Source organism: Arachis ipaensis, chromosome B07 (genome assembly GCF_000816755.2).
Source record: "Arachis ipaensis cultivar K30076 chromosome B07, Araip1.1, whole genome shotgun sequence".
NCBI lineage: Eukaryota > Viridiplantae > Streptophyta > Magnoliopsida > Fabales > Fabaceae > Arachis > Arachis ipaensis.
The window spans coordinates 19,621,915-19,630,597 of record NC_029791.2 but is presented as its reverse complement, the minus strand read 5'-3'; the positions used below and the strand labels follow the sequence as shown (position 1 = coordinate 19,630,597).

General features: G+C 35.2%; 1 protein-coding gene across 1 annotated transcript; it reads right to left on the bottom strand.

Moving 5' to 3' along the window:
• On the bottom strand, nt 5,111-8,453 carry LOC107609392 (probable serine/threonine-protein kinase WNK4). Its single transcript, XM_016311348.2, has 7 exons — nt 8,023-8,453; nt 7,568-7,833; nt 7,116-7,339; nt 6,876-7,033; nt 6,342-6,645; nt 5,966-6,271; nt 5,111-5,760 (listed from the first exon to the last, which is right to left on the bottom strand). Exons 1-7 carry the CDS (start codon nt 8,104-8,106, stop codon nt 5,315-5,317), a joined length of 1,788 nt encoding a protein of 595 aa, XP_016166834.1. The 5' UTR covers nt 8,107-8,453; the 3' UTR covers nt 5,111-5,314.

Sequence of the window (8,683 nt, the reverse complement as noted above, 5' to 3'; positions counted from 1 at the left end):
TCTTGAGTATTGTGTGTGTGGTGTAAAAAAATTTTTAACGTCAAAAATTAGAGACGATTTAATCTATTTGAATAAAAGAAAAAAACTGGGAAGTGATTTGCTGATTTATATAAAATTGTTAGAAGCATCGTCATTGTTCACATATATTTTCTCATTCTTGAAATTTTATATAAAAAATTTAGTGTATTGTTTGCTAAAAATTTTCCAAACATGTGAAAAAAATAACAAACGCGAAATGTTTGTTATCGGATGTGGGTGTATCCGGTGTAATGTAGGACCAAACAAAATAAAAATATTTTCTAATTCCGATCTTAAGTTGATTCTCTTTCTTACTTTAATTATTTATTTCACTTTTAAGTGAATTTTGAGAGAAATCCACTTTTTTTTAGAGTTCTTAATCAAACCATTCTATTCTTTTAAATTAATAAAGAAAATGCTAATGCATTCTAGATAAATAAACAATATGGGGTGTGGGAAACGGACCCGGATGTCCTTAGAAGGGAAGCTGAATCCTTCTATAAACGCCTATTCTACCAGTCGGAGGATGTAGACTTAGGTTGTCTTGGTGATGTGCCACTGCCTTCCCTGAATGATGAAGCCTGTTGTAGCCTCACAGCGCCAGTTACTCTGGAAGAAGTTAAGTCGGCTGTTTTCAGTATGCAATCTTTTAAGGCGCCGGGCCCTGATGGGTTTCAGGCTTTCTTCTTTAAAGAATACTGGAAGATTGTTGGTTTTGATGTTTGGACTATGGTTCGTCATGCGTTCTCTGGTTTGGATATGGATCCAAGGATGATGGAAACTCTTGTGGTTCTTATTCCGAAGGTAGAAAACCCGGTTTCCATGAAGGATTTCCGACCAATTAGTCTCTGTAATGTGGTTTACAAAGTTATAACGAAGGTCCTGGTCAATAGACTTCGTCCCCATCTCAAAGAGATTATTGGGCCCCTTCAAGGAGGGTTTATCCCGGGGAGAGGAACCCCAGACATCATCATTGTAGCACAAGAGGTTCTCCATTTCATGAAGAAGACAAAGTCAAAGAAAGGCACCCTGGCCTTTAAGATTGATTTGGAGAAAGCGTACGATAGAGTGGATTGGGGATTTCTGAAACAAACCCTGGTGAGTTTTGGCTTTCCTCCTCCGACAGTCAATCTGATTATGCGTTGTGTCACTGCTTCCTCACTGTCTATCCTCTGGAATGGGGATAGATTAAATAGCTTTACTCCGAGCAGGGGTCTTAGGCAAGGAGATCCTATATCACCGTATCTGTTTGTGTTGTGTATGGAGAGATTGTCCTGTTCTATTAATCAGCAAGTTGATAAGGGCTTGTGGAAGCCAGTTGCGGTTTCTAGAGGGGGTCCAAGAATTTCTCATTTGATGTTTGCCGATGATTTGCTTCTTTTCTGTAAAGCTGAAAAACAGCAAGTTCAAACTGTAATGGTAGCTTTGGAAAATTTCTGCAGAGCCTTTGGGATGAAGGTTAATGTGGAAAAATCTAAAGCGCTATGCTCCAAGAATGTTTCAGCGACAAGAAAAGAGATTTTCAATAGAGTCTCCTCCATCAGATTCGTTCAGAACTTGGGCAAGTATTTAGGGGTGAACCTTAATCACTCTCGGGTGACACGCGCAACTTTCAACGATGTTTTGGACAAGATTCGGGGAAGGCTAGCCAGCTGGAAAGGAAGATTGCTTAATAAGGCAGGCAGACTCTGTTTGCTCAACTCGGTAGTCACTGCGATTCCTACTTATCGCATGCAAGTATCTCTCTTCCCTAAAGGGGTAACTAATAAGATAGAATCCATGATGCGAAACTTTCTATGGAAGGGTCAAGCTGATGGTAGAGGCCTGAATCTAGTTAACTAGAAAGTGTTGGTCACTCCTAAGAAGTTTGGTGGTCTGGGAATTAGAGATCCCTTTTGTGCCAATATTGCTCTTCTTGGAAAACTAGTTTGGTTTCTCAAGTCAGGAGTCGGTTTTACATTGTATTCGGGATTGTCCAAAAGCCCAACTTGTTTGGCAAGCTTTAGGGATCTCTGATCAACCAGTGGATTTGATGAGTTGGTTCTTACATAATAGCAAACAGCGCCCCTTTAGATTCTTTTCTGGTCTCTGCATTTCATCCTCTGGTTGCATTTATCTTCTTCCTATTCTTCTTCGTTTTCTTCTTCGATCTGCACTTCTGAATCGAAACAATAAATGACTCAACTTCAAATCAGGAGAGCGATTACTCTTCTGAAACAAATCAAACTGACAAAGTTTGGATTATTCAATTTTGAATCGAATTGAATGGAATGCAATTACTAATTTGAATTGAATTAAATGGACGGAAGTATACTGAATTGAATTGAATTGATAATATGTAAATTGTAGGCAGAGTTATTTGAATTTGATTTTATATAATGGATTATGTTTAGTTCACTCAGTACTATACAATTGTTTCACCATGAGTACTGTGTTCAGTTCATTCTGCAGAAAGCTGTTTTAATTTAATTTTATATAATGGATTATGTTTCATTCACTCAGTACTATACAATTGTATTGTGTTCGGTTCACCATGAGTATTGTATTGGTTCATTCTGCACTATTCAAAACTCTTCTTCCTCACCTTCTACTACTTCTTCACCAGAGAGAGAAGAAGAAAAAGACAAAAAAAATACAGCAGCAACAACAACAAAAGAATGACGATAGGGTTTCAGGGTTTAGGGTTTTAGGACTTAAGGTTTATGGGTCCAGGGTTCAGTGTGTTTCAAACTTTCGGTTCGCCCCGTATATTAATTTCAGTTCACCGTGTTCATGGTTGAGGGTTTAGAGTTTAGGGTTCAGGGTTCATGGTTTTAGGGGTTTAGGGTTTACGGTAGGGTTCAGGGTTTAGGGTTTACGGTAGGGTTCAGAGCTTAGGGTTTAGGGTTTAGCATTCAGGGTTCAGAGTTCAGTGTTCAGGGTTCGGGTTCAGGGTTTAGCATTCAGGGTTCAGGGTTCGAGTTCAGGGTTTAGGGTTTAGGGTTTAGGTTTTAGGGTATAGGGTTTAAGGTTTAGGTTTTAGGGTTTTAGGGATTTAGGATTTATGGGTTCAGGGTTCAGTGTTCAGGGTTCTGGTTTTAGTGTTTAGGGTTTAGGGTTCAGTGTTTAGGGGTTCATAATTTTTTGGTAAACAGGAGAGCGATTTGGATTACTCTTCTGAAACGAATCAAAGTGACAAAGTTTGGATTATTCAATTTTGAATCGAATTGAATGGAATGCAATTGCTAATTTGAATTGAATTAAATGGACGGAGGTGTACTGAATTGAATTGAATTGAATTGATAATATGTAAATTGTAGGCAGAGTTATTTGAATTTGATTTTATATAATGGATTATGTTTCATTCACTCAATACTATACAATTGTTTCACCATGAGTACTGTGTTCGGTTCACCATGAGTACTGTGTTCGGTTCATTCTGCAAAACGCTGTTTGAATTTGATTTTATATAATAGATTATGTTTCGTTCACTCACTACTATACAATTGTATTGTGTTCGGTTCACCATGAGCACTATGTTCGGTTCACCATGAGTACTGTGTTCGGTTCACTGAGTACTGTGTTCGGTTCATTCTGCACTATTCAAAACTCTTCTTCATCACCTTCTACTGCTTCTTCACCAGAGAAAGAAGGAGAAAAAGACAAAAAATACAGCAACAACAACAATAAAAGAATAACGATAAGGAGAAAACACATGAAGAAGAAGGAACGCGAAAAAGGAGGAGAAGCAGGAGAAGGAGGAATGCGAAGAAGAAGAAGAAGAAGAAGAAGAAGCGCGAGAGAACAAGAAGAAGCGTGGGGGAGAAGAAGCATTGAGCAAGAGCAATTTCGTGTGCGTTGGACGCGTGTATTTCACGTTTCATTTAATAGTATTGAATTTTTTTGGTGTTGGGTCAACTTAATTACATAGTTACATGGATGTGTAGCATTCTTATTTTTCTTTTTCTATGATTTTTTATTATGATCTTCTTTGTTAAATATGTTTTATGAGTATATTTTTAGTTTGTTTCTCTCAGAGGATCTGCTAATAAAAAATGAAATAGACTATAAAAAATTATATGTAAAACATTTGAAAATTAAAAAAAATGTTTAACCTTGTTAGTAGGTTAATATAAAATCTAACAGAATAGAAAATTAAGGTTTATTTAACTAATAAAGAGTATAATATATTTAATAAAGATGATTTAACCATAGGTCATTAATAAAATGAAAATTTACATAAAAAAGGAAATGAAAAGATAATTTATACCAAACTTATCCAAAATTTTAAAAGAATAAAAGGCATTTATTTATTTAATTACATGTACGTTGAACCTCACACCGTATAATGGTGCCCTGTTTGGCTATTTTTCTGACAAATTTTGACTGTTTGTNNNNTTTTTTCGACTAAAATTTGTTCACTTTTAAAAAAATAAAAATTAGATTAATCTAAAATATTAAATTTAAAAAATATTATTATTAATTAAAAAATTAAATGGTTGTTTATGGTTGATTCCAACCACAAACCAACAACAAAAAATAAACATGAATTGTCAAGAACCAACTTGTTTAGTAGTCTAGTGATATAGCAAGTAAAAAAAAGCTAGTTATTATCGACAAAGTATAGCAACTAATTCATGTTATTAAAATGGAACAAAATTATGTCACTTTTTGCTAGTGTCATGATTAATACAATTTTGCTTGAAATGTTTAGATATATTGACAAACGCTTAGTATCATTAATATAAGTTAAATACATAAAATCTATACGTGTGGATATTTTTTTAGATTTACATAGTAGATCTTTCAAAGAAAAAGTTATATATTATATTAAGTGAATAGAAAGAAAGAAAAGGTAAGGAAATGAAGGTGGTGAGAGAAGAGAGAGTATGTGTTAAAATGTGGAAAGCTTTGAGAGAAAGTGAATAAAAAAAATTAAGAAGTAATTAGATTATAAAAATATTTTAGACATTTTAAATTTTAAGTGAAATCCCAATAGAATGAAATTTCAAATCAGACCTATTTAAATTAGAATTAATTTAAAAAAATTAAATTAAATTCTATTTAAATTAGTTTAAATATTTTTATTTCAAACATTGAATTCAATTTCCACTTAAATTGAAGATCAACATTCCTTTCATTCATTAGAAATTTGATACCCTATGAAAACACAAGCTTATGCATGCATTTCATACATTTTAATTTTGAATAAAAGAAGATGCACTCATCACACACTAAAATAATCCAACAGTATAAATGTTAACATAATTTTACACCATTGAATTATGTTGGTGCATGTAAGATGTAGTACATTCCCTTATATGGCAACATTTTCTCCCTTGGCACTCCTTGAATGGTTCTTGTCGTTCTCAACTTCACAAGGTGCTTGAAATCCAATATTCTCAACAGCACCAACAGTCTTAAACAACCTTCTCTTGTGCACTTCCTCAACCAATGATCTGTGCAACATTTGGCTCCTTATATCGATCAATGACCTGTTCCTTGTCAATCTACTACTGCTACCACCATTCTCCATCACCCTCTTACCCTTGACGCTACTACTATAGGGTGCTAGTTGTGATGAAGTTGGAAATAAATCTTGTGGGGAAAATCTTGTGCACTTGTGAGTACTCTTCATGATGGGGATTTTGTCCTTCTTGGTAGAAGAAGGTAAATTATTATAGACATAGTCAAGTTCATCTGCTGAATGATAGTTCAGGTTGGAATACGTTCCTTGTGAACTAGTGTCGTCAAATAAATCATCTGCAAACAATAGTTAATATAGTTTATATAAATATGAACTTATTTGGGTATAATTAAATTGTTAGAAAAAAAAAAGATTTTTTATTATAAAAAAAGATCTTTTCTTTTTGTTTTTTACGAGATTTGTAATAGCAAGACTAAAAGGAGTACATGGATGAATAGCAATTTTAAAAGGTGAAGTAGCAAAGGGTGAAAGAAGATGTACCATGGAGCCAGTAATATTCATTAGGCATGGCCTCAGATAATGGAACAAGACTTGCCATTGAGTCTTGGGAGGAGGAGCAAGAAGAGAAGGAGCGAAAATAATGATGAGATCCTCCGTCGTCGTCGTATTCATCATGATTACTCGCCCTCCGTCGTGGTAACAGAGCAGATACTTCGCCATCGATCATATTCGCAATTTCAAAAGGCTCCCAATCACCAATCTCCAGTTCTTTCACCATCTCCGTCGCAACATCCATCGGAGTATCATTCACAATATCAAACGGAAAATATACATTCCTCACGGAACCTGCAACAAAATCATGTACCAAAAGTGAAACAAAATCGCCTAAGATAAACCAAGAGATTACATTACATACCATCCTTATCAGAAAGTTGCACTTTGAGAAAGATGGTATCATCAGGATTCAGCTTCCCTGTGATTTTCATTTCAGTTCTAGGCAAAGCATCGCTCAGTTGCAGCTTTTCCATCTCACTATTCAAAAGTGAATAGTTCTGAATTCCAAACTTTGTTAACGATGATGAAGAATCATCAGACACAAAGAAAGGGTCAAGCAACAAATCTTTTGCTGATGGTCTCTTCGCCGCCGGTAGCAGGCATCTTCCGATGAACCTCTGTGCTTCGCTGTCTTCAATTCGGAAAAATGCCATTGGTAACTTTCCCTGCAAGAAACAAATAAAATCCTAACTAACTATGCTGATAAATGATATCCTTAAACTTAAACACGCTAAAAATCACTTACCAAATCAGTCATTATATATTTATGTATAAACATGTGTTGTTTAATTTATTTTCAATATATATTTTATATTTCAATATGTATTTTATACTGATTCTTTTATGTACACCTAACATTGTTGAAACTTAAAATTAGATCGGGATCGGAGGTTACCGATGTTACTTTCTTGTATATCTGTGCTGGATTAGTACATTCACAATATGGATAATCAGATGTGAGCATTTCCAATAAACACATTCCAAATGAGTACACATCAACAAGTTCATTGTATTCTTCCTCGTACAATTCCGGTGCCATGAACTCTGGCGTGCCTAGCACAAAGAATTGAGGCAGTTTCTAAGTACCTTTTGCAACAACTATGCAACATTCATTGGCAGCAACAAAGAAAAATACCTATAACACTGTGTGCCGACTGCGAGCCGCGAAGAATCGCAGCTAGTCCCAGGTCTCCGATTTTCACCTGTCCAAGATGGCCATTGACAAATATGTTGTCACATTTTAGGTCCCTATGGATCACTGGCGGATCGTGGCCATGTAGATAAACAAGACCCTCTAAGATTTGCCGAGCCCAATTCTTTATCGCTCGTATGCTGACTCGCTTATATTTCTTCCGGTATCTGTACATGCCGGAAAATAATCACTGGTTATCAACAAATCCTAGGAGCTCATGATCATGTTTTAAATAGAGACTCTTGTATCCAAAAAGAAAAAATAGGTCACAAATTGATTACTAATAGAAGGTAATTACTTTTAATTTTCAAAATTTAATATGCAATATAGGGATACTAAAGAAAAATGTGATGATCAAGTAATTGCCTAATTCATAAGTTGGAAAAGGAAGTTACTCTCTTAGTGATCCTGAAGTGAACATTTCTGTAACAAAGTTGAAGGCCTTGTTCTCAACATCAATCCAAGAAGTATAGAATCTTATGATGGATTGGTGCTTGAGGGTGCTTAGAAGATGAACCTCCGAGTATAGCCGCTGCAAATCATCCGGCGTTCGAAGCGCCTCGTTGATCTTCACCTGGTTCCATGCTACCTCTATCCCAAGAACTTCATCAATTGCTTTGTACACTGTCTTCATTGCCCCTTTTCCAAGAACTTCTCCAAACTAATCACAAAAACATGTTCTCACATTAACTCAATTCCTAGAGAAAATCTATCCCTCAATCAAAAATAGAGCATGGCTTAGACATAACAGAAAAAGGATTCAAAGCCCAACATAGATAATAATCCAAAATTGAAAAGACATAAGAAGAAACAGAGGAAAACAGAGGAAGGTTCAAAGCATACAACATACCCTGCCATATCGACCAGTTGGGTCGGTTTCTAAATAACCATGTTCTTCTTTGTCATCTTCCATGTTCTCTCTCTTTGAATACATCTCTTGATTCTTTTTATCAAACACAAGAATTTCCACTGTTAAAACTTTATCTACCTTTTGGTGCAGAAAGCACAGAGAAAATAGGAATAAGAAGAATTCAAAGGGAATTTTTGTTATGGTGTATTATTATTATTATTATCCTATCAAACATTCTAATATGCTTTTTGGTGCATCATGGTTAACGTGGGAGAAGACGACCCCATAAAATAGGAAGAAGATTGTTATTGTTGAATAGTCAACACTGTGCATTGTGTTGCTTTTACCAATCTTTACAACAACACTGCATGTTAAGTGGTTGTAGTTCTTGGAAACCATTTGATTTTGATTTTTCTCTTTCTTGTTCTATTTGAAAACGAAAGTCATACACATTACACAAAACAATGAGCGTGCAAGAGTTGACAAGACAACAGGAATAATAAGAGAGGATAATAATTATAATATATAACAATAATGGTACTGTTATGTAGTTGGAAAATGACAAGTTTCCACCTTTGCCCTTTTGGATCATTATTTTTGGTGGGGAAATGTGGTGCGTAAGGGTTTAGGGTAGGGTTAGCTTTGGGAATTCACATAGCTT

Bases quoted from the DNA above. Each gene is read 5' to 3' on its own strand.
- LOC107609392 (XM_016311348.2), bottom strand. From the start codon at position 8,106: ATGTATTCAAAGAGAGAGAACATGGAAGATGACAAAGAAGAACATGGT. The intron at 7,034-7,115 runs GTATTTTTCTTT...TCTTTGTGCTAG, and splicing joins GTCGGCACACAGTGTTATAG to GCACGCCAGAGTTCATGGCA. The intron at 6,272-6,341 runs GTATGTAATGTA...ATTTTGTTGCAG, and splicing joins GCAACTTTCTGATAAGGATG to GTTCCGTGAGGAATGTATAT.